This window comes from Hypomesus nipponensis, chromosome 25 (assembly GCF_054491055.1).
Source record: "Hypomesus nipponensis isolate SF chromosome 25, ASM5449105v1, whole genome shotgun sequence".
Lineage (NCBI taxonomy): Eukaryota > Metazoa > Chordata > Actinopteri > Osmeriformes > Osmeridae > Hypomesus > Hypomesus nipponensis.
Window position 1 is genome coordinate 11,669,648 of NC_140385.1, and position 24,940 is coordinate 11,694,587.

A 24,940-nucleotide genomic window follows, 5' to 3' on the forward strand; every position below is an offset into this window, starting at 1 on the left:
GCTTTCATCAGATTCAGACTGGCAGTATTTCCACTTGTTTTTAGCTGTGTGTCTGTGTTTGTGTGTGTGTGTGTTTTCCAGTCTATCAATGAGAGCTAAACTCCTGGGGATGGACAGCAATGAGAACGGAGATTCCAAGGACGACTTTGAGGAGTACAGACCGCCAACACCCCAGCCTGCCCTAAACGGTAACCCTCCCAATGGCCTCTTCCGGTGTGAATACAGGTTCAATACGAAACACATGACAGTAAAATAGTAAGCTGCCGTGAGGGGTGAGGTACACTCTATTGTCTATCTTTAAATAATATGTTATTTTTGTCTTTATTTTTGATTTTTTTTACAAACAAGGTTTGTAAAACATTTTTGCGTAACTTTTTGTTCTTTTTTTCAGGTTCATCAGTGAAGGAGCCTCACCGCCTGACTGTGCCTCAGGGAGACTCTGGGAGTGAGGAGGGGGGCTCCCCGGCCGGCTCCCCCCAGCCAGAGAGAGGATTCCTGGGCAGCACCGGCCCGCTGAGGACCACCCACCGGGCTCTGCTGGGAGGGGGGTCTCTCCTGGCCTCCGTGGCCCTGGGACGCTGTCTGGATGTGCCCCCGCGGGTGCCCCCCAGGACTAACCACGCACCCTTGGAGGAGCTCCACCGGATACCCTCGGATATGGAAATCGCCGGCCCCAAATCGCCCGCCTCATCCCTGGATCCCCCTACGGTGGAAGACCTCATCACGTTCTCCATTTCGGAACCCTTCCCGGCGACCCTCTTTGACTTCACCCTGCACCCTCCCGAGGTGAGGCCCCTGCCCCTCACGCCACCTCCCCCGAATCGCCGCGATCGGAGTAGCCCTCGGACCCCCCAGACCCCCCGGACCCCCCCGACGCCACGGCATCACCCGGGGCAAGGCAGTCCGGGGGAGTGGGCTCTGTGCCCCCATCACAGCAACGGGGAGCTCGGTGGGGATGTTTGGAGCCCCGGGGTCGACAGTGCGAGGATGGCGAGCCAAGGACTGCACTCTTCTCAGCTAGGTAAGCTGGCATTCACACACACACACACACGCATATACTGTGTATATTTGCGCATCCACCCCAATATTTTCATTATTCAACACCAAAGACCCCCACCCACCACCACCACCACCTCCCTCCCTCCCTCCCTCCCTCCCTCCCTCCCTCCCTCCCTCCCTCCCTCCCTCCCTCCCTCCCTCCCTCCCTCCCTCCCTCCCTCCCTCCCTCCCTCCCTCCCCACAGACACACACCAGGGGGGCGATGCACATTTCATTATTCAAAACCAAAAACACACACCTCATACATATGTATCTCCTATTAGTTACATAAGCAATGCTGTGGCACAGTTTGATGTCTGTTGTGATGAGGGGAGCGCCAGTAGAAAGGTAATTCTTAAGGACTCTTAAGAATGATACAGACGCGGCTTAACTTTCGTTCTCACTATAACATCTGTCTAAATCACAGAAAGGAATTCTTCACAGGAGCTATCATATTGTTAAGTCCCTAGGGGGTAATCAGTATTTCAACAGTATTTACACTTTATGCAGCTAATAACTGTAATCTTTCAAATTACATGAAGTCGGTAAACAGATGTAGACGTCCTTTGTAAGACAGCCTTGCCAGTGTAGCTAAACATGTGCCGGTACTTATGTTTTTTGGGGTCTTAGAAATGAGACTCAAACAAGAAAACATTGTTAGTATAGCTGGTGTAGATCGGCCAAACTCAATCCTTGGGTATGTATACAGGCCGTCCTGCTCCAACAAATTGCTAGCTTTTCAACGGCGTAGTTGGTAGTGGTCGCGCTTGAGTTCGGAGGTGGCTGGATCGATCCTGGGCGTGGTCGAAGATCAGCCGACTGTACCTCCGACGGGGGTGCAGCCACGTCTGTTACATTACAGCACTGAACTGTATCAAAATATGTTTCTTTTTGAGTTGCGTCCGGAAGAGAGTAAAAAAACAAACGAACGGGTGCTTGTCTCCCTGAGTGCTGTTTCTTGTTCGGTGAATTGTTAAACAAGCGCTGAGAGCTTCTGAGAGTTGTCACATCTCTAGGTTGTCCCCTCGCCTGTAGAGTCCCTGCGTCGGCACGCAAGCTTGGCTTCAAGTTGTTGCTGTCACAGTTGCAGCAAATTACGTAGAGGGCTGCGAATCCCCCCTCTGCTCCTGTTGGGTAGACGTAGAATCCCGTTTTTCATCATGGGCCCATATGTGTATCGTGTGTACTGTGCAAATTTTTTTTTGAAAAATAAAACCTAAAGAATACGTGTGGTCAAATTGCTTTCAGATTAAATGAAATCAAACAGGTAAACTAAAAGCAATCGAAATATTGTGCATTTCTACTGACACGAATGCAGAAGATTAAACATATATGACAACCTCATGCAGAAGATCTGCCTAAGACTTTTGCACATTACTGTATACATTATAAACCTCTTCACGACCTCAGTCGAATGTGTCACTATTTAACTCGTTCTTTTTTCTCCTCTTCATTAGTTCTGGACCTGCCCCTGTGCCAAGACACGATGGAGTCGGAGTATAAACCCCTCTCCCTGTCCCCCAACCCTGGCCTGTTGAGCCCCAAGACCCGCCGCCTGGAGGTCAGCGTCATCCCCCGCCCGCGCCCCTCCCCCAACCGACCTCGCATCGACCCCTGGAGCTTCATCTCAGCGGGAGCTGGCAGGCGACAGCCCCGACTCGCAGACAGTCACACGCTGAGCTACCAGCCCTCACCCACCAACCCCTTCACCAACTGTGACCCCTTCCCTTCCCCAGACTGTGACCCCTTCGCACTCCGGGCAGACCCGGCGAGCACCCCAGACGCCCCGTCACCCTTCGACCCCTTCTCGGCCCCTTTTCCCACCTCCCGCTCCGCCCCCTGCTCCACAAATGGGTCACCGACCCTGCCCACAGTCCGCTTGGGGCCTCTGAACCCGGCCAACTCCCACCTCATTGACCTGGGGTGGCCGACCTGCGGTCCGCCCCTTGAGGTCACCAAAGAAAAAACGCGACCTCGGAGGACTTTGGGACTCAAACCGTTCAAGTCCCCCACGCAACTCAGAGACGACAGGTTCTAAACCCGACCTCGCCAGCAGGGCATGAGATCCGCCTCTCACATAGAGGTTTTTATTTGTATTTGAATTGAAAAGGAAGGCCTCCTTAATTGGATAGCCAGAGTGTGTATATCCTGTATAAACAGGGATTTGCAATCCTTTCACATCTAAAATGCACCAGGCCCTTCTACTCCAGGAGGGTACTCCCCTGTGGAAACCCAGAGAGTCCAATCAGTGGATTCTTCCGCCTATCGACAACGGTTGCCTTAGAAACCAGGAAGCCACCCAGCCAATCCTATGCCGTGTGACAGAGTCAAATGCCTGAAAGAGGATTCTTCTCTCATCCGTCTGCCCCCCACCCTCTGTCTGAAGTGGCAGATCAATAGCCGTCTTCAGACTCGATCAGACTCCTGATATCTCCACCTCTCATCTCTACTGCCTTCTGTAGCGTTTTTTGACAATGTTGTCCTGGATACAGTAAAGCTCGCCTTATCCTTCACCCACAGGCTCTTTAAGCACACAGGGCAATCAGCGAGTCTGGTTTTGTGAGCAACTCCATTGTGTCACTGACCTCTTGAAAATGATTAACACGTGTAAGGAGTGAGCTGGGAAGATGTTGACAAACAAGTCATGTGTTAAGGACCCCAGTAAGGCTGGGAGTGTGAGTTGGAGCAGTGATGAGGTAGGGTGTTCACTGGGAAAGAAAGCACTCGAAATGGTTTCAATATCCCCTAGAATTCTTCGGACAAACCATGGTCCAGACATCCACCAGGAAGCAGATAACTTTCCAATAACATTCCAATGATGGCATTTCTGGAATTCTAGTGGTTATTGGGCTGGTTGGCAACAAAGCATAAGGGGCGAAGGGAGCAGCCCTGTTATATGCCAAAGAATGTGACTGCTTGTGTACAGGATTCAGGGAGAGTGGGAGGGGCCCTGACCATTGCCTTTTCCTTTTCATTGGTCCAGTATCGTCTGTCATGTTTGGCTCTTACGACTTAGAATTAATTGCTAAATGGATCCAAATGTAAGGGCATTTATTTCTCACAGGCATTATTTGGATGGCCCACAGCTATAAGTGTTGTCATAATTGGAGACCCAATAACAGCATTTCAGATACAACCATACGAAAAGCAGAGTCAAGTCAGTTTATTTGTATTTCACAGATTAAAACAAGCAATGGTTAACCCAAGTGCTTTACACAGTAAAAGTAAAGGCTAAAGAAATGTACACATGACACCAACACAGCAACAAAACACTTATAAACACATCTGGAAACACCTAGAAAAGCCAGAGAGAACACGTGTTTTTTTTGTTGCCTGCCCCCACCAACATTCGATGATGGGGGCAGATGGAACATGGAGAGGGAGGTTGTTCCACAACTTGGGCACAGCCACAAAAACAAGCAGGATCACCTTTTTGCCTCCAACGACTGTCGCAATGTCATTGCAGTACTTAAGCTATTATGTTCCAGGGAGTGGAGACCAATTGAAGTGGGAAACATTGTCATTAAACTAATTCTAACTCTAATTCCACCAAAGAGCAGTTCCTGATGATGGTAATTAGCCTTGCGACGACGACAGGGTTCGTTTAATGAGCAATTGAGATATTTAGCTAATTGAGTTTCTCTTGTATATTATAAGGTAAATTTAAGAGTCTATTTTGGTTTAATGAATCTGATGAAATCGCTAGAGTAGCTTGGGTGAAGATGTCAGAGGACATGCCCTACTTTCAAAACACAACCCTGTATAGGAATCAACAGCCTCTCCTGGCAGAGACTATCCCTTTGTTGAGCCAATGAGGTTACATGTATGCTTGATTTTTGTGGAGCCATTGGCTAATGAACTACTGACTGGACTGAATCTCAACCAATAAGGTGCCTTTCCCTCTCTACCTCTCCTCCGCTTATGTGAAATCAACTGCAATGAAATACCTTTCATTCTTCTTTATATCCCATCTTCTAATTCAGTTCTATGCTAACCTGTCCTGAGAATGACATACTAGTCCACTCTCATAATGTCAGAAGAACTTACCTCCCAGAATGTAAGTATTTCTCCATGTACCAGTTGTACAGAAGACTTCCAGTGAGATTTATTTGGGTTGAAATCAGATGACTCCAAAATTGTTTAAATGATCCTCTTCAATGAGTGTTATTCATCTGCAAACAGGTAAAGAAAAGTCCACCGTTTTTTTTCAATCAACCATAAGAGAAATCCCGCAAAACAAATAATGAAAGTTTAGAGTATTTATGACCAATATTTAAAAACCAGTTGTTACAAAAAACGTTGTACTAAGCTGGGCTCATGGCCCTGCCAACCAATTCCCTGTGATACAGTGGTCATAGATTTAAAAGTAGTAGTGGCCTTAGAGTTAATCATGAATTCAATTTCTTTTCGCCGTGGCTTTAGTACTGTTACATCTTCCTATATTGACCTTTCAGTCAACCCAAGAGCCCATGGTGTGTCTACACGACATATATACACTGTCACAGAGCTGGGAGATTTAATATAAAGCCACTACCCTTGCTTTCTCTCTCCTATGAGACCGCCCCTAAGATGTGACAGGTGTGTTATTGCCTATAGCCCCTAATCCACAGAAGACACCTTAGTGCCTTAGCTTCAAACAGGCAAAGTCCACAAGAGCTATATCCTCTCATCGCTATTACGGAGGGTGGAAGTCACGACTTTGACAACTGTGGTTCAAAGAGGAACGAGGTGTAAGGGTTGAGGTGGTGTTGGTTCTTTATATGCCATTCAGTAGTCACAATACCAAGCCCTAACCCACTCACTCCGTGATCATCTAGCATGTCATATCTATAGCCCTGGATAGACCTTAGGTTTATACTAGCAGCTGTAGTCAGTGTGTTGTTGAAAAATAAAGAGCTCACAACTTTGTTTGGATGTTGTGGGATTTCTGTCCTTCCAAGAGCAGATTTATTTCCCAACATTATATATAAGAGATGTGACTTTACTTGGCTAAATTATAGGGTATTTCTGACAAAAATGCAAGCTACAAAAAGCCTGCTTTTGTGGCCTTTTTTCTGGTGCGTACTAACAGAACAATTCCATGTAACCTTTACAACAAGCTTTGAGATAGTCACTATATATTAATAAATCATTTGTAATCTCGGAAAAACATATATAGAACACCGGACGCAATCCCTTTAAGTCTCATCTCCTTTCAGTGCCATGTTGTTCACCACTTCTCTGATTCTGTGACCAGTGGCGTGACCGCGACATGGTTTTTTTTGGGACAGGAAAGCCTGATTTTCCTGGTTGCCTGTCAAGTCTGGGCCCGTCATCTGACTGACAGCTTGACAAAACGGCGCTCCCAATAAGAAGCTCTTCAGGACTTGTTTGTGACATGCCGCTCTTTCCGGCGTCGCCTCATTCGTCTTTGCAAATCTGTGCTTTGAACGGTTTTGACAGGGCAAGTGAAACATACCCTTGCTGAAGAAGTAGGCGAGCTTTTACACACACACACACACACACACACAGAACATTACTAGGGTGCTATTTTGTAGATTCAGGCTTTTTTAATTATCCTCCCTGAGTGTCCGTGTGTCATTATTTTAGGGGTAGGGGTTAGTGACATAAGCAAATTACAGTTGCTCATTAGTTTTTCTTCACTTTCCAAATCCCACTTAGTTAATGAAATCGATGACTTCAGCCAAGGCCAAGGCACGCTTCTTATTTACTCAGAATGATGGCCCTTTCCCTTACAGTTTATTTCTCATATTGTACGATTGAGGAGCTAAATTAGAAACGCAAGTTAACAGCTACCGGAGTGGCTTTTGTATTTCTCTTAAGATGGTAGGTACGGAATTACCTGCCCACACCTTTATTCAGTGCGACGTCGTCAAACAAACAAACGAAAACACGATTTAAAACGACATTTTACGGTTATGTGGAGGCGGTTAGACCCCCGGGGTGCCACAGCTCAGCTCTTTGAAGTATTAAACATTATTAGCGATCCTTTTCAGGCCGAGGCCTTCATTTCTCCTCATATCGTCTGCTGCTCCCGCTCATTCAAAACCCCAATCGTGTGCGACAGGGTGATGGCGACTGATTTGCTTAAAAGACAATGGAATTCAGCAGACCCAGTGTTGAGGTTTTTCCTAAATGCAGGTCGACACGTGTATTTGATTGATTTGAAAGCAGTTATTAAGTCCCAGGACTAGGCACTCCTCATCTTTCCACTGCCAGACTGCTATTGTCTTGTCTGGATGTTGACGTCTTGGCAGAATGGACTAGAGATCATTTACAATGATTTTTTAAATGTGCAATTGACAACTTTGTGCAGGACATAGTGGTCATAGTTTAAGGCAGTCTTATAAGCGATTTTGTTTATTTCAAGAGATATGTCTGGAGACGTCAAAGCACTTTGACATTGACAGAAAGAGGAAGAAGGGAACCCAATCAGATTCATCACTAAATATTTGGTTGGCCATTTGCTTCTTCCCCTGCCTATTTGGTAACTTTAAACAGAAAGCACACTCAAAATTTGGGAAGCTTTAATACCCCAAAACCATCAAGACATTTTTTTGAATGACCAGCCCAGGTTCAATTGAACAGACATGGCTCTAGGATATGGCGAATGGTGCAATTTCCAGGTTTTTGTGTGGTGGAAATCTATCCTACTCACAACATCTGAGTACTGTTAGAACTCCGGCCTGTGGAAGCCGGTTAACTTTCTATGAAGCTTAGGACATGGGAAAAATGCAGATGAGATTTTATATTTTATTTATGATAGGCACCTTTTTACACACTGGATTTTTGTTAAGAGGACTACAGACAGAGTCTACTTTAGGTGCTTGATATTGTTTGGCAACGTTTTCCTTCCCTTTTACTTTTAGGTATTCACTGGATTATTTAAAATTGGATCAATTGCTATTTGAGTGTGGGTGCTTTGCATGGGACACTTTTCTTCGGCTTGAAAAATGTGTTGATCATTCTACCCACTTTGAAGGGTTGTTCTGGCCTGTTAATGAAACTATAGAATCTCCCATAAAGTGTTGCCACAACGTCCCTCTAAGGCACCCAAACCGGACTATATGTGCATAAAACTGCTATATTTACCGAGATAGAGTTGAGGTCTCTGATATTGCTTGAACATAGTCAACAACCTGGTGTCACCTCCGCTCTGTCTCAGTAGACAATCTACTTGCTTTGTGTCATGTTCCTCTATGTGTCTACTTTGTTCTTGTAAGGGTGAGCTATTTAAAGACCATCGTGTTGCATTGCATCGCCATAATACAACCCCATGTTTCACTGTGCCCGTATAAGAAGTGTGTTTATCTTTCTTTCTTTTTTTTAGGAGGGGGGGGGCTTTGAGATATTTTGTTATGTTGCATATGTTGTGTGTCTGTGAAATCTCACACTGGGCTGGGCCTAATCAAACTCTTTTTATAATATTGTGCGTTGTGTGTTTATCAGTCCGTATGTGAAAATGTGTTTTGCCATTTTTGTTGACTATTGTAATGGGTTTTAACCTGTGGAAAAAAGCAACAAGCAAGAAGACCAAATAAAATTTTAACAACCATAAAGTAATGGCATCTCTCTTTGATTTATTATTCAAAGCCCGTCATTAATTAGTTACCTAATGGTCTTTATCAGTTTACTTGACTTGCTGCTTTTATGCCTTGTGAATGGTGTTCTTGAACAATGGATTATCACACTATTATGCTATAAGACAAAGCCTGTAAAGGGCACAGAAAATAATTGTAAAAGCCTTATTTACAGTACTAATGCCGGATGCATATATAATGCATGAGAGAGATACAGGGGTAAAAATATTGGGTAATTGAAAGGCCTTTAACATTATGTTGTAACCAGGATGATGTTCCAGTGCTTTCTAGCCACGGTAGGTGCTGATGGAGTGGAGAAAGGGGACCACTGAAGTGAGTGCGTGTGCGGATGTGAGAACAAAGGAGTGTTTGCCTGTATGAGAGAGAGAAAGGGAGAGAGAAAGGGAGAGAGAAAGGGGAGAGAGAAAGGTAGAGAGAAAGGGGAGAGAGAAAGGGGAGAGAGAAAGGTAGAGAGAAAGGGAGAGAGAAAGGGGAGAGAGAAAGGTAGAGAGAAAGGGAGAGAGAAAGGGAGAGCGAGTGTGACCCATACCTGTAGGTCACACATGACCTCCCACGCTGTGTGGGATGCTATTGTACAATTATCTCTGTCAAGATAACAGCCACAATCATACGTTTTTCACACCGATATGAACACTGTCTCTAACAAAAAGATGTGTCCAACAGATGCTTGATGTGTGAAAGTGATCATGGGTGGTGTCCCTAATGTGCAGGGTTTATGATGTAGATTTAGATATTTTTTTTTTTTACTGTCGTCATGTGCAAAGGGATGAGTCTTATATAACAGCTCTACCCATATATATAAACAATGAAAAAGATCCAGTGTAAAATGTTAAACTTGGTCATCAAATAGTAATCATGTCAAGAGAGGACTACACAGAACAAGGAGAGCCAGGAACACTGACTGAAACTGACATTATCGTGCACGTCTCTAGTAATCAAAGATCGAGTGAAAAGGTCTCTATTTCAATATTAGCCATGCTTGGAGAGGAGATAGACACATTGAACATGACATGTTTTTGAAAGCCTCAACTTCCTATAACAAATAAAGAACAAAGACCTCTTATTGACATTGACAACATCTATTTGTCTGAACATCCAAAGGGATCCTTTCAAAATGAATTCAGATTTACGGTGGGCATGTTATTGTATGTTGCAGCATGTGGAAGACCAAACTGTGAATGCCCTCTTGGTTCAATATCCACGTTCAACATCCCTCATTCTGCATTCATCTGATGCCCCAAAAAGACCTCCATGATCATTAATGAAGAACTAATTCAGACTCCACAACAAACTGTCTTTCTGTTCTCTCTTTTATTCCCCTCTGGTCCTCCTTTGAAGTGCTCCAATTTCTTTGACGAAACAATTTTATTAAATTGTAAAAGCTCTTCAGCCCAAGGTGAGATCAAATTTGCCTTCATTTAGATCTATAAAGAGCGTGCTTACATTGTTCATATTATTGTAATGCCGCTCAGATCACCAAGTGTAAGAAATCACATTTTGCCTGTTTCATTTATTTCTGCCCATGCAAGGACCTCTCAAGGGAAACAAAGTTTTTCTCACTTTTAAATTTTCTTTTTTAAATGGATTTTTCTTAATAGCGGTCTGCCTTCACTCATGGATGGGATCTCACACACGCCAGTGATCCAAAACACAAGGAGTCTGCAGTATATCATTTAGTGTCTGTATTAGAAGCTAGTTTATTCAATGGTGCAATCATCCTGTAGGATGCCCCACACATTTTCTGAAGAGCAGTGAAAAAATTCACTATCAACAAAAATACATTTCCTGTTCATCTTTTCCACTTAATTCCCTATCTTACAGTCATGGATTGTAGTCAATGTAGTTACAAGAGAACAACAGTAGAGGGCAGTATTTTAGTGTACCGCCACTTCCCTGGAGAATCCTCAACATGGACCATGTGGTGCGTCAGATTGTTTGTCACTGTCCGTCACTACAATGTTTTGGTGTCATTGCTTGACATTCCAAACAGACTCAGATCTTAAGAACACAGTGATCAGTCAAAACCTAAATGACTTGGGTTGTCATTAGCATTGATTTGTAGCATGTGTGTTTTCAGCAAATGATTTTAGACCACTTGTATTGCATTCAGTTGATCTGGGACAGTTGGCTGTCTGTCTAATGATGTTGTGAGAACGTTGAGCCGTTGAACGCTCACCGTCTGTAGAGAGCGACCGAGGACCCTGATTGACAGATTGAGAACGTGGAAATTACAGACGAGACCACATTATGTAAATCCATGCAGAACTCTGCTGCATCGCCAAGACGAGACTTCAATTGGTGTCAGGAATGGGTGAATAGAAAACAGAGTGTTTCTGCAATTTTCCTTGTGTACTTCGATTTTTGGATTCGAGTCTTACTTTGTGGTACTTTTTCTGTAATCTACTCTATGACATCCCTTTATTAACTGCGTCTGTGGAAAAAGTCACCTTTTTGTAATTAGGTTCACAAACACACTTCGTAAGAGACTCAGAATTACCTACTCGAGTTGCTGGGCAACTAAAACGACAACCAGAACTTTCCAGACATGACTAATTCTACTGTATGTGCAGGCGTGAAGAGATGGGACCCGGCAGCACACAAACAATTACCACTCACACGACACTAGTGCCAAAGAAACCCAGCCATTTTGTGGATGCTGATAACAGAATCGCATAAATCTGCATGAAAGACTTCAGCGAGGGAAAAAGTTTGAGGGTAAATATTTCAGTTGGCCTCAATGCTCGTCTAGAGAACGATTACATGCTTCCTTAACGGATCTAAATAGTCTTAAGACAACTCCATTATTTCCTCTCCACTTAAATACTGAGTCATGTTAGCTGGCTGTGCCACACAGCGCATGAGTTTGTTAATAAATGTCACTCGGTGTGTGCAATAACTGGATTTCAATGGGGACGCAGTATATTTTGTCACACAGCCAGCAATACAATAACAAAACAATACAATGCCTGAATCCTGTTTTACTGTAAAAAAAAAAAAAAAAAGATGGCAAGGGTGCACTGCAATGTACAATGTGGAGAAATGAATGGTGTGTGTCCTCTGCAGCAAACAGCAAAAAAACTGGTTGTAGTCCAGACATTTTTCCACGTCAGCCGAAAATAAGCTAAATTAAAACGTTGACCCAAAAAAGAAACAAAGATAAGCCTGAATAGATGAGGAGGACAGGAAAAGCAGGAGAAGAATAGGACCCTGGAAAATAGAAAATCCCATATACAACAGACTTTTGCAAAAGTCTGGCCAGATGTTTTCACACATTACAGCGCCAGGAGGAATATAAAGATAAACATAAAGATGGGAAGAGATGTTATCTATGTGGTACTACAGTGGAGGCCTTAATATTTGGGGTCTATTTTTCTTATTACTACTCTGTCCCATGGGGACAAAAAGCTTCATTTTGATTCATGGACCAAGGTAGTGCAATTGAAGGTTTTTAAGAGGGGCTGATGTACACAGAGTAAGCTGTTATGCTTACAGGCTTAATAGATGGTGTTCTTAAGAACCATTCATAGCCTGTTCTCCGTGGAAAGGAATGATGATGTGTTGGTTTTCTTAGCCAGGTCCCGCTTTCTTATCCAAATGAAATTGAAGTCCATTCATCTTCCTTTTAGCGCAAAATGAATCTATTTATACTGTACTTTAACTTCACCATAATTGAAGTTTATTTCCTCTTTTTTTTCTATGCTGCTTTAACTCCTCTGTTTTATCTTTCTGTCAGATTCTTTCACTCTTTATACCCCCCCCCCCCCCCCCCATCTCACACCCATCTCCCTCTTTCTTTCCTCTCTCCTTTGCTGGGTGATTCATGCTTACCGTGCGAGGTCATTCCTCCTATTGTGCTCCGTCATCTCCATGTCCGCTTAATGAGAAGGTTGCTAAATCAGATTTTCATCTTTTCTTCCCCCCCCTGTGTATACAGTAGTATTGTTTTTCACCTGAAAGTGTGTTTGGGCAAAGCCACAGCCCACACAAACTCATGAGGTGGTAAAGTTGACTACCCTAATGAGCTGAAACCAGTGTTTGTGTGTGCTTTTGTGTGATCGGGAACCTATTTTGTCTTCAAAGACTAAATCAGAGTTAGGTACGCTCGCTGGATATTACTTCAATGCCATGGTGGTTTAATTAGAGCACTCTACACAGTAGTTGACCTAACTTGGATATGCCCTAACAAGCACATGGTTATTTGTCCTTCATTTGTTCTGCATAAATAAGCACATGAGTAATTTGAAATGGGAAATGATTAGCAAATAGCAACCATGTAGCTTATTGGAAGGTAGCATAAGAATAGCGGTGTGTGGGGGCTGTGTTCCCTGTGTCTGGCTGTGTGGGGGGGAGGGAGGGGGGTTGTATTTGATAGGCTTTGAGTTAATGTCTTACATCCTATGGATTGGGCAGTGCTATGTCTGCGGCTGTACATCCCAAGCACATTATCACACACAAACACGCACACACAGTGATAGGGCCTGGTTACTATAGCAACTGGGCAAAAATAGTAGGGAAAGATGGAACACACGTCTTCTGTATACTCTCTCTTCCACACACACACACAAACACACACGCACACACACACTTCCAGACTTGCACCCCTGAGAAATCTTGCAATCTCAGCTTCACGTCTTTACCATATGTCTCTTCCCTCCTCTCATCCCCATCCTATCCATACCCCACACTCCTCTGCTCTCTCTCTCTACTTCTCCTCTTCATCCCTCTTTTTTCCCTCTCTGACCTCCGCTCTCTTCTTCTCTTTTTTTTCCTTTTTGTTCTTTCTCTCCATTTTTTCTCCGTTCTCTCTCTTTCCCTCTCTCTCCCCCTCTCTCTCTCTCTCTCTCTCACACGCACACCCTCTCTCTCTTCTTATCCCCTCAGAAGACATGAATTCACCGACACACAGATTGATAGGTGGACACCATGTGACCGGCTCTATTCCACTGATGGGATGATCCTACTGTTGGAAGGATGGTACCTGTTCATCCATCATTCTCTTCCCCGTGCTTTCAGTGTGGCTGGACTCTGTTCCAATTTCCCACTCTCTCTTTCTCCCATTTTTTGCTACCTATCTCATTCTCTCTCTACAGCATGTACAATACACACTTTTGAATCACTTTCTCTAATATATCTCTCAAGCCTCCAGCGCTCCAAGGGAAACTTCCAGTACCCTGGGGGTGTTTGCTACACTTTCATATAAACATTCTCCGTGTCCCAAATAGCATACCACCATACTTAATTCGAAATCACATCAAGTTTGTTTGACAAGTGACTTAGTATTTCCATGCCAGGATGATGTCCTAGATCCATTCCATTTTACACAAACACTGAAGTAACTACCAAATATGTAATAGGCTTAGTAAAAGTATTCTAGTTCTGGACTAAAGAAGCGCTATGTTTTCTTTATTATTTTTGTGTCGGTTTGAAGTTTATTTTACAAGGTCAGGGATTGCCAACCCCTCCTACAGCCTCCCGCTACCATCATGGAGAATTTCCACATCGATATTCTCCATTTATCCGTCTCATGGAGAAGCCCTGCTACACGGATTGGGCTGGCGCCCAATTCCTCCTCTGTTCGATTTCTGTGGCACCTGAATACACTCAGAGATTTTTCTTCCACAATCATTTGATATGAATTTCGTATTTGTGCGCTAATTTTGCCCTCTACATGATTACTTGACCAATTTGTTGAACATGTTTGATCATTTTCTCATGAGCTCGTCTGTGCTGAGAGAATTTGTCCCGCGCTCCGCCCGCCCCTTCTGTTCCCTTCCTCCCAATATATATCACGACCTCAGGTCAAGGTTCAAACGAATCAACCAATAAGCTGAACTGAACTAAACAAATGTAAGATGAAATAAAATACGAGGAGACTTTGCACGGAACTGCATGTGGCTGTTCTCCGGGACCAACTGTCTGAGGTCTTCACTACAATCATTGAAACCTTTCACTGTCACCAACCGTCTCTGGAGGAGGGGATCCCTCTCTGAATTGCTCCTCCCAAGGTTTCTTCCATTATTTCTCCTGTTGGGAGTTTTTCCTTGCCTTCCTTAAGGGTTTAGGTTGGTTGAGGGGCAATTCTATGGGCGTATGTGAATCCCTCTGTGACATGCTTACGTGTAAAAAGGGCTATACAAATACATTTGATTTGAAATTTGAAAACCTTTCAGTGTCCAAGTCCACAATCTCCGCACGATTCAAGACCACCTCTTTCATCCCCGTACTCCAGCAACCATCCACCACATGTCTGAATGACGTCCGTTCATAGCACTCACTTCCATTTCCATGAAGTGCTTTGAGAGACCAGTCCTGGCCCACATCAAAGACACCATCCCCCCACACTGGACCCACATCAGTTTGCCCGATGCAAATCCCTCAAGGCTGTGTTCTGAGCCCTCACCTCTACTCCCTTTCCTTACTGCTTGCCATGTCACAATTCGGGCTCAATAATAACGCAATAATAACGCAGACGACGCCACAAGACTAAGGAGCTGATCGTGGAAATCCAGACGTTGAGACCACTACCCAATGTATCAGTGGGGCCTGTAATGTTCACGGTTCAAGAAGCATGTAGTGTTTCTCATGTCGTAATTGTCAAGTTGTAGTCAGTCCATGAGGGAGCGCTCATTTTGGTTTGGTGTAAATATGTTGGGTGAGAACTAAAGAGAAGAAAAAAGAGAGATTCAAAAAAACATAAAAATAAAAATGGAGGACTGACGTTTGAGTGAATAAAGAATCGGAATATCCTTTTGTTTGGTTGGAGTTGGTTTTAAGAACTTTACAAGGCCCAAATGGAGTCTCCAGCGTTGCTCAGTGAGGACCTCTCCTGGTCTCATCACATCCTGTGTCAAAAAGGCCCGACAATGCCTGTGTTTCCCAAGAAGGCTGAGGCAAGCTCGTTTATCACCCCGAATACTCTCTAACTTGTACTGCTGCCATAGAGGGTATCCTGCCCAGCTGCATGTGTCGTATGGTATCTGCACATCCACAGACCAGAAAGCCTAGCAGCGGGTAGTCAAGGCAACCCTTTATATCAGTAGCCAGCTCCCAGCCATAAAAGGCCTGTTCATGTCAAACACTACCTGCGTGGTCTTTGAATCATCAGAGATCCCACCCACCCCAACCACTGTCTGTTCAACATGCCATCTATTGAAATCACAAATGCTTTGATGGTGTAAATGTTCAGGTTGTTTGCGATGTGAGAGGTTACGTCACCTACAGTTACCTTGGCTGACACCAGGATTCTTTTATTCTTTTCTATTCTTTTATTCTTGCTAAATTCAGAACTGACAGTAACAAAATGCTGACAGTTTCCTTGGCTGACACCAGGATTTTTTTACTCTTTTTATTCTTTTATTCTTGCTAAATTCGGAACTGACAGTAACAAAGTCCCGTATGGCTCGTTGATGGGAAACGAGACAGTGATTATCCATTATAGACCTGACATGAGACAATATATATTTATACTGTCAACGACAGTATTTGGACTATATTTGGGTGCATGAAAAGCCTTTCCGATCCTTAGACAATAATCCAGTGTTTTCTTTATGGAACGTTGGGTTATGTGCAATATTGCCAAGCGTAATGAATACCACTTGGGTATTACAAAGTACACACTGTGGGGCTATAGGCAATATGCTAGAGCATTAATGCATGTGATCGAGTATACGTTTCACATTGACTGAAGTTTTATGATATAGGAAATATATTGTCTATACAGTGCAGAGGTACTACACGTTCCTGCCTGTAGAACTTGAAACTTCGTCTCAGGTTATTGAACCTGGCTTTGCATTGTTCAGGTGTGAGATCCAAGCCTAGAATGCACTGACAGCCACTATTAAATCCTTGCAAGCTGTTCTAAACTCAGCAAACCATTGAGGACGCTGAACGTCTCCATAAATCACAGACATTTTTGATGTATTAATCGGTGAACTTTTTCTGGTGAATTTAGAAGGTTGTCTTACTGTAATCTCTGCATGGTCACTCACTTATTTTCACGCTTTTTGTCCACTCACGTGATGGAGATGGTCTCTTTGACATCTGTTAGACAAGGGAGTTAAGACTATACACCATTGCCTTGACTGAACCCCAGAGTTAGCTAATAGCTGGTACCCTGGAGAGGTAGCTAGGGCCTAGGAAGGTTAGCTGGTACCCTGGAGAGGTAGCTAGGGCCTGGGAATGTTAGCTGGTACACTAGAGTGTTAGCTGGTAGTGTGCCCGGCAGAGGTTGGACTAGAAAGTGCTGTTGCGTACTGTATCTCCTGTATTTCTTTCTGTTTGACCAGGTAGGATGAGGTTTACACTGTCTTGTTCACATTGTGGCTTTTATAATCCGAAAGACATTGATATTTCGTGCTTTGTTCATTGATTTGGGTTTTGATTTAATGGCCACACACATTTGGTTTGCTTTCATTTGGTTCATCTCTATCATCTCTATCATCTTTTCTTCATTTCCTCATCTCCAATCTGTTCCACGAAGCATGTTTTTACGACGTGTTCCAAATATTGGTCCAGGTTTTAGACATGCAGTGTGGAACACAATTCGTTAGAAATATCAATGAAAGCAACCTCCCAGTCAGCTATCTCTTCCAGTCCCCACGTCTGTCAGAGCTGTCTCTCTGCTTGACTCTGCTCCATCCACTCACACACAAACGCGCATTTGACTTGTAAATTGAAGAACTATTTGTGTCGTGCCCGCGAGGGGCCTGTCAATAAGTCCGTCTGCAGCGACACAGCTTGTAAATCCATGCTCACACGCGGCTACGCGCGCGAGAAAAAAGCCAACATGAGTGGGCATGTCAATCCATTCCCCACCAAGCTCACAGCGGAGATGGGGGGATTGTGAATCCACATGTGGGGCAGTGAAGAAATGGAGGTTGCTGGTGAAGCATGAGAGGGAAGTCTCCTGTGGTCAGAACAGGCTGGTGTGTCATCCCGGAGGCTCCCCAGTGGCTGAGAGAGAGCCTCTGGATCAGTTACACAAGATCCACCCCACCGAGAGGCTTTCAGTGAAGAGGGGAGCCAGGGCCGACTGAGAGGGGAACCATCACAGGAGAGGCAGGGCCTTGATATGGAGTGGGATGGCCGCAGTCCACAGCAGATGTCCACCCTATTGGTTTGTTTGTGTTTGGAGAACTGTGTGGCCGACAGCGAGCACATGCTGTACTTACAAGGAAAGGACGCACACATGCCTGTGTTTGTATGTGCATCCATAGTTGTTTTGTTCATTGCGTAAAAAAAAGAACATCTTCAATAAATGTGTATTTGACTGCTTAAATTACACATCTTTATGTTATTGACTCTAGACCAACCAAAGTACTGGTTGATTCCTGCAAAGCACCCTGCACATTTCTTTTAATGTTGAATTGTGCTGTGAAAAGTATTGGCCCCCTTTCTGGGCATAGCTGGTTCTGGCATGGAACATGGCTGCGCGTCACGCCATCAGCTGACGTCAATCACGCCCTCACTGCAGGTGTGTACGTTATAGGTCTATACCTTCACCTTAAGGGGACATTAATACTGCATGGATTCACAGACCTGGACATACATCCTCCCACACGCATTCTTGTGGAATTGCTGCCATCCTCAACCACCCCTAGCTCTGTATCGTTACTGAAGGATGTTGCTAATGCTCTGCAATGCAATGCTGTGTGACTTCACCCAGATTATTTATTTGTGAAATGTGTTTTCATCTGTTAGAAATAGTCTCCAGCAATGGCATCATAATCTTTGTGAATTACCCACTATCTCTGGAAGAGGGGATCCCTTACTGAATTGCTCTTTAGTTTTCTTCCATCTCGAGGGTGGGTTGAGGAAGGTTATCAACGCTGATATATGGCCCTCTGCGAAGCCTTTTGACTTTGCTTGCTAAAAGGGCTCTACAGTTTGATTTGATGTCCACCATGGGATTTTTATCATCGGTTCTCTGCCTTTTTTAGTCTAAATACTCATGCTATGCCAGCTGCTACAAGGCAGGGCTTTGTTCCGTCAAGACAAACCTGTCTCCATTGACACAAATGGTTGAATCAATATATGAGTGTCTTCACATAATTGATTGAATGCATCGTGGAAAATGTGTCTAATATCTAATATTACATGTATCTAATATATGTAATAGATATAAACTACATCTTATAGGCATAGCTACAGATCTTAAACAGCTGTTGAAACACCCATTGAAACATGTCTTACCCCGTAAGCTCAGTTAGTGTTTTTATCTTGGTTATTGTTGCAATAGATCATTAATTTGGATTAGTACACAAAATACAGACAAACCTACACGTTTTAAGAAAAACATTCTTATTCAATTTAAGTATGTGGATGAACCAGGTCGAAATATGAATGCACCCAGTAATAACAGGTTGTTACAGACCTGGAGATGGTTTCGAATTTTGGACACGCAGTAGTTACTGCTGATGGATCTGAAGACTAACACTCTCATACGGCTCATGCTACTCTTACTATTCGGATCCACATCTACAGTACATTATTTACCAAAGATATACCCATTTGTCATGGTTCTTTCTTGTTACTTGTCGAGGGTCAACATTTCAGTAGTCTACACCCAAAGAGTTCTCTCAAAATCCCTGTACTGAAAAAAGGTACTAGACAATAGAGACATGTTATAGTATTGTCTTCAAGGGGTAATACTGTCTACCCCTCTGTCACTTTATATGTCTGGGGGATCATACACAGACATCACACACACATCACAAATACCATTTCAGTCCCTGACTCCAGAGATTGAGTCAAATAAACAATAGTATGTGTCTTTCTTTCTTTCTTTCTTTCTTTCTTTCTCTCTCTCTCTCTCTCTCTCTCTCTCTCTCTCTCTCTCTCTCTCCCTCTCTCTCTCCCTCTCTCTCTCTCTGTGTCTCTCTCTCCCTCTCCCCTTCCTCTATCTATCTATCTATCTATCTATCTATCTGTCTGTCTGTCTGTCTGTCTCTCTCGAACAAGCATACACAGCAATTTGCACTGTGGCGGCTGCTCAGATGATGTCACAGCTGATCGTTTGTTGAGGGAGTGATGTCAGACACTTTGTGAAGTTTTAAGGCTGGTGCACTGCAAAGCTCTCTCAACAGTATGCAGCTGTATGTAGTTTTGACGAATGGAACAAAGCATGAGAGACTTAACAATGGGTATTTTTGGAGGAAACGAAAGGCTGGAGTCTCCTGATGAGCCACGCTAAATGAGTTGAGATATTTGACTGTCATGTGGTTGTCCTTGTACTATATGTGTGTACCATATGTGTGTACCATATGTGTGTACTATATGTGTGTACTATATGTGTGTACTATATGTGTGTACTATATGTGTGTGTGTGTGAAAAGGGGCGGGGTCCAGGGCAAAAGACCACAAGGGAGGGTTTGTTTTTTTGGAAGGAGAAACATGATGAAATAGGGGGGAAACACCAACAAAAGACCTCTGGGCAGCTATGATCCTGGTCTGTGTGAAGTTATGAAGTCGATGATCAAGCCGTCCGTTTTTACCCACCTTATGTAAGTCCTTCAGTTCCAAACTTCTCAAACGGTGTCATGTAGGTCAGGGTCGTTGTTTTTATGGCTTTATCTTCATATTTGTGTCAGTCTCAACCAGTCTCTCTGTGTAACGTTGCCTAAATATCAATAAATATATTCTTAGAGCAACCAAGAATAATCAGAAGGGGCAATAAATGAAGCTAATCCGAACACCATGCCATAAACTAACAGATGCCCTTTTGTAAGAACATTTTTGTGTTTGTGTTCATCACATTCAATGGATTACTTACCTTTCTGGATAGATGAAAGGATGGCAAGATGTTCTGTGTGTGTTCTTGGGAATCAACAGCATTCAACTCCTTCCCATGGTCTGTCTAACCTATGTGTTCTGCTGTGGCAGAGAGATTTGACACCATGCTCATTGTGCTCTTCCATTCTTCAGGAGCTCAACCGACTGCGGGGTGGATGATTAGTTATGAGGGCATAATGTACCCTTTCGTCTATGTTTAATGAGCAAAATGGTCCAAATGGCTTTCAGCTTTACATCTTGATGTCTAGACACCTTCAACTGCTTCAGCATTAAATTGTAATATGTAATACAGTTGAAAAATGTAATTAGTTGTTGTTTGATGTAGGGACACCAAGGCCACGGGTGTGGGTGTTAATACAATATTTCCTGGATGAATAAGCAGAACAGACCACACAACACAGGGTGTTAAGAAGTATATAACCAAGTGTATTCCCCTCTGTTAATGTACACATATTTAGAGTCATCTCACTGGAACACTTTACAATAACATTTAGAAAGAACAGGAAGATACTGGGAGGAGTATGATTGGGAAATGATGATAACTGAAACCAGACAAACCCCAATGAAGAAGGAAAAGATGAATGAAACCAGGGGGCCATTTTGACACGACAGCCTTTTTAGTCTCTAGCAGTATAGACAGAGATAGATATAAAACAATAGAAAATAGAGGATGGATGGATCCCGCTTGGTCTCCAGGTCATGGATACATACAATCTGCCATTGGGAGAAAAGAGATGAGGAATGGACGATGGACAGAAATGGGATGACAGCATGAGGGGATGAGAACAGGAGAGTATTTCTTTCTCCTGGAAAGGAGAAAAGTACACAGGTTCATTTTTGTAATCCAAATCACATTTTGTTCAATTACCCCCCCCCCCCCCAAAAGAACATAAATTCAAATTTCCCAGAATCAATTATCGTTGTAATTTTTTTCTCCAAACAGGGATGATAATAGGGAAAAACATTTGTTTTAGTAATGGGATGAAAGATTCAAATATTTAGACATTTCACAAACTTTTTTTTCAAGGTTTTTCTTTTCTTTTCATGGTACAGTTTTCTTTTTTAATAGAGTTGAGAAAATTGGAATACTAGAGTTCCGTCGTACATCATCAAAGGAACAGGTGTCCACCTTGTTATAGGTGTATTTGTGTTTTCACTGAAAGTTTCTCACTGGTTTGTTTGCTTATTGGCAGCCATTAGTCCTGGCCAATGCGAGGCCATTTTAGATGCAAGATAGCATACGCCACAACAGACGTGGGACAGTGGGACTCCAGCAAAAACAAACTCACAAATTCCATAAAATGTCTCTCATTTTCTTGTCCCCCCCCAAAAAAACGAAAAAAAGCAAAAACTCAAACAGCAAACAAAATAGCACTCTGTCCCTTTATGTGTCCTGATCTTCACTTCCACCTACACGGCTGCCTCTTCCAGTGACTTTAACGCTCACCCAGAGTGTGTATGGAGAGAGGTGTGGGGGTGGGGAATCTGTCTCAAGTCTAGCGTCCATCTTCTTTATGTCTGTCAGCCAGTCCTCAGAGGCACTCACACCGTAGTGTGAATTCTCATCTTTCGCACGCTCTCCATTTTAGTCCATAGATTTTTCTGAAACGTCTATACATATATTTATATTTATATAGCACAGAGTCATTTTGCTGCTGGAGGTTTTTTCTGTTTCTCTGTGATTAGTACTGAAAGATGGGACCCAAGTTCCTGGATGGGCCCATTAGAGGGCACTGTGGAGGCCCCCGGAAACACACGACAGATATCTGCTGGAACGAAGGACGACCAGGGGTGTGGCCTCAGAAGTTTGGCGGCTAAACTTACGGTAGCATCCGTTGTTTCGGAGTGGTTCTCACGTGGTTGCTAGTTTAACTTTATCATTTTTTTGTTTTTTAACTCCACAGAAAAAAAACGTTTTTTATCTCTTTTTCGTAAATGAATACTACATGCTTGAAACACAGCAGAAGAACGTCGCGTCACCTGCTGAGCACCATAGACAAGGAGAGAAACAGAGCGCACGAGTGACAGAGAGGGAGTGGAGGAGAGTTGACGAAAGACAAGTGAGGGAAAGCTGAATACTTGGAGAGGGAGTGTGACACCGTTTCTGTACGTTGGCAGTATTCAGATGTAATATTGCAGAAGGTCATCTATTTTACAACCTTAAATAACAAAAAACTTTAACCAAAACACCAAATCAACATGATCTACAAGGCCTTTTTGCTCAAATACTGTTGGTGTTTTTATTACAGTATTTCTTCGCTTATGAATTAACAGCATTCGGTATGACTGTTGGCACGGATTAATATTTTATGAGCGAGCTTTGTGGCCATAACATCAGGCAAAAAATATATATAAATCAGGTCTAGTTTTATTTGAATGTATGTACTGAGGAAAAAATATTACTACATGGCCAATCTTTTTTTCTATTACTTCTGCTTTTATGCTACAAAGAGATTTAGAAGGGACTAAGTGTTTTGGTTACAAGTTATCACGTTAAACTAAATAAAAAAAACACTGCCCATAATCATACTGCCATACCTACTCCCTCTCTCTCTCTCTCTTTCCCCTTCTCTCTCTCTCTCTCTCTCTCTCTCGCTCTCTCTCTGCACTCCTCCTCTCTCTCTGCCTCTGTCCGTGTCTCAGCCCTAGCGTATCAGACGTAGTACTCCTTGTCTTTGTTCTTCTTGTTCTTGGTGACAGTCTTGGCAGTGCTGGGCTGTTTCTCCTTCACCAGGGCTCCGTTGCTCTGCGTGGCCGAGTTGCTGATGTAGTTGCGGCTCTGGTCCACCTGGTAGGAGCCCTCGTCGCGGTTGCGGTACTTGTACATGGCGTAGAGCAGGATGAGGATGCAGAGGGCGGCCGCTGCCACGATGCCCACCACCATGCCTGTGGTGCTGCTGGACTGCTGCACCTCCACGGCTCCTGGAAGGCCTCTCTCTGGAGATGTGGGGTCTGGGGTGGGAACATGGGGGAAATTGGGGGGGTAGGTTATACCTGGGATGTGGCGGTGGCGGTTGTCGGGGTCAGAAGAGGAGGGGTGGGCAGGTGGCAGCAAAACCTGGTCCCGGGTGTTCATTTTCCCGGCGGGGATGTTGTTGGGGCTGCCCCCAGCCACGCTCCCCCCGCCGCTTGGCTCGAGGCGGGGGCCAAGCTGCTCTGGGTTGGCCGTGGGTGTGGAGGAGAGGGGCGGGCGGTGGGAGTTTGGGGGACGGTGGGAGAAGTGGCGATCGCGGGGGTTCTGGACGCCGCCCTCGGCCGGGGGGGGCGGGGGGAGGACTGTCCTATCGGTGACGAGGGGGGAATTTTTGTAATAGTCCTCGTCGTCCGACTCGGTCATCTCGCCCGAGCCATAGGCGGACACCTCGATGGCCTCTTCGCAGTCCTCCTGGTCCAGGGGGCAGGGGGGCCGGCCGTTGGGGAGGGGGAGGGACTCTTTGGTGGTTTCGAGAAGGGTGAGGAAGGGGTGGTAGGTGGGGGGTGGGGGGATTACTGGGTAGCGGGTGGCGATGGACGGGGGGTCTAGGGAGTCCACGGTAATTATAGGCAACACTATTTCACCTCCTAGGACAAGAAAGAGACAACGGAGGGAAAATAGTGTTAGTGAGAACCTGAACGTGCCCCCCCCGTCGAATCATAAAAGGAAATGATAGCAACAGTCAAAAAAAGACAGCAACACAGGTAACCATTATTAGAACAGCACTAAAACTTAACATGAGGTTAGTTATCAAAGTTAGTTCAAGTTTAGTTAGTCTCTAGTACTCTATTTAAGGAGGTGAACTGACTAGCCACTGTCTGACAGCAAAGGTATAAATGCACTGTATAACTACTGTACATAATCTGACTCTTTCCTAACTCCCTGGCCTAGACTATCTCTAACTACATAGAAAGACTACCCTTGTACTTGTACAACATGTTAAAGGTTATAGGGACTACAAACAGCTACAAACATCTACTAAACAAGCTATCCTTCCCTATCAGCTTCTCTATACTACTCTAAGCTGTCTACACTAGCGCTGAGTTCTGTTGTCTCTGATTGGTTAAATAAGATAGCAAACCACGGAGTTCAGGTCACTTACATCAACAAATTGGCCGCATGATTTTTGCATGAAAAAAAAATTACAAAAGAAAGCTGTGTAAGATTGTTCTCGTATATTAATAAACAACTTTCCCCCCATTTCTTATTTTTTTGTTGAAAAATAAAAAAATCCTTCACTAATTCATTCTGTCTTTTATAAAGACTTGGTCTCAGTCTCCTTTTCCCTTTGGGCATGGTGATTTCTACGGCTCATTTATAATTAGCTTAATTGACTGCATGTGCAAGCTCCAAAGACCAGCTGCAGGAAATTCACTTCTACCCCAAAGTTAGTACACACAGTACAGTAAAGATGCTACATTCAGCCCTTATCCCCACCCCCATTTTTAATGTACTTTTTCTTTTTTTATCACCCAAATGTCTCCCGCTAGACATACTACATAAGGGACACAAATATTCCTCAGCTTTTTTTTTGCCA

At 43.9% G+C, this 24,940-nt stretch overlaps 2 protein-coding genes across 2 annotated transcripts in view; one reads left to right on the forward strand and one right to left on the reverse strand.

Moving 5' to 3' along the window:
- The window catches only part of LOC146222326 (mitogen-activated protein kinase kinase kinase 11), a 29,000-nt gene extending 19,294 nt beyond the window's left edge, over positions 1-9,706 (forward strand). Inside the window, exons 8-10 of the mRNA XM_084691403.1 lie at positions 82-188; positions 392-1,021; positions 2,496-9,706. Coding sequence (XP_084547529.1) covers positions 82-188; positions 392-1,021; positions 2,496-3,076 — 1,318 coding nt within the window. The 3' untranslated portion in view covers positions 3,077-9,706. The remainder of the gene's footprint in view (positions 1-81; positions 189-391; positions 1,022-2,495) is intronic.
- Positions 9,707-20,834: 11,128 nt separating this feature from the next.
- The window catches only part of LOC146222327 (neurexin-2-like), a 282,700-nt gene continuing 278,594 nt past the window's right edge, over positions 20,835-24,940 (reverse strand). Inside the window, exon 15 of the mRNA XM_084691157.1 lies at positions 20,835-23,990. Within this exon, the coding sequence (XP_084547283.1) occupies positions 23,083-23,990 (908 nt within the window). The 3' untranslated portion in view covers positions 20,835-23,082. The remainder of the gene's footprint in view (positions 23,991-24,940) is intronic.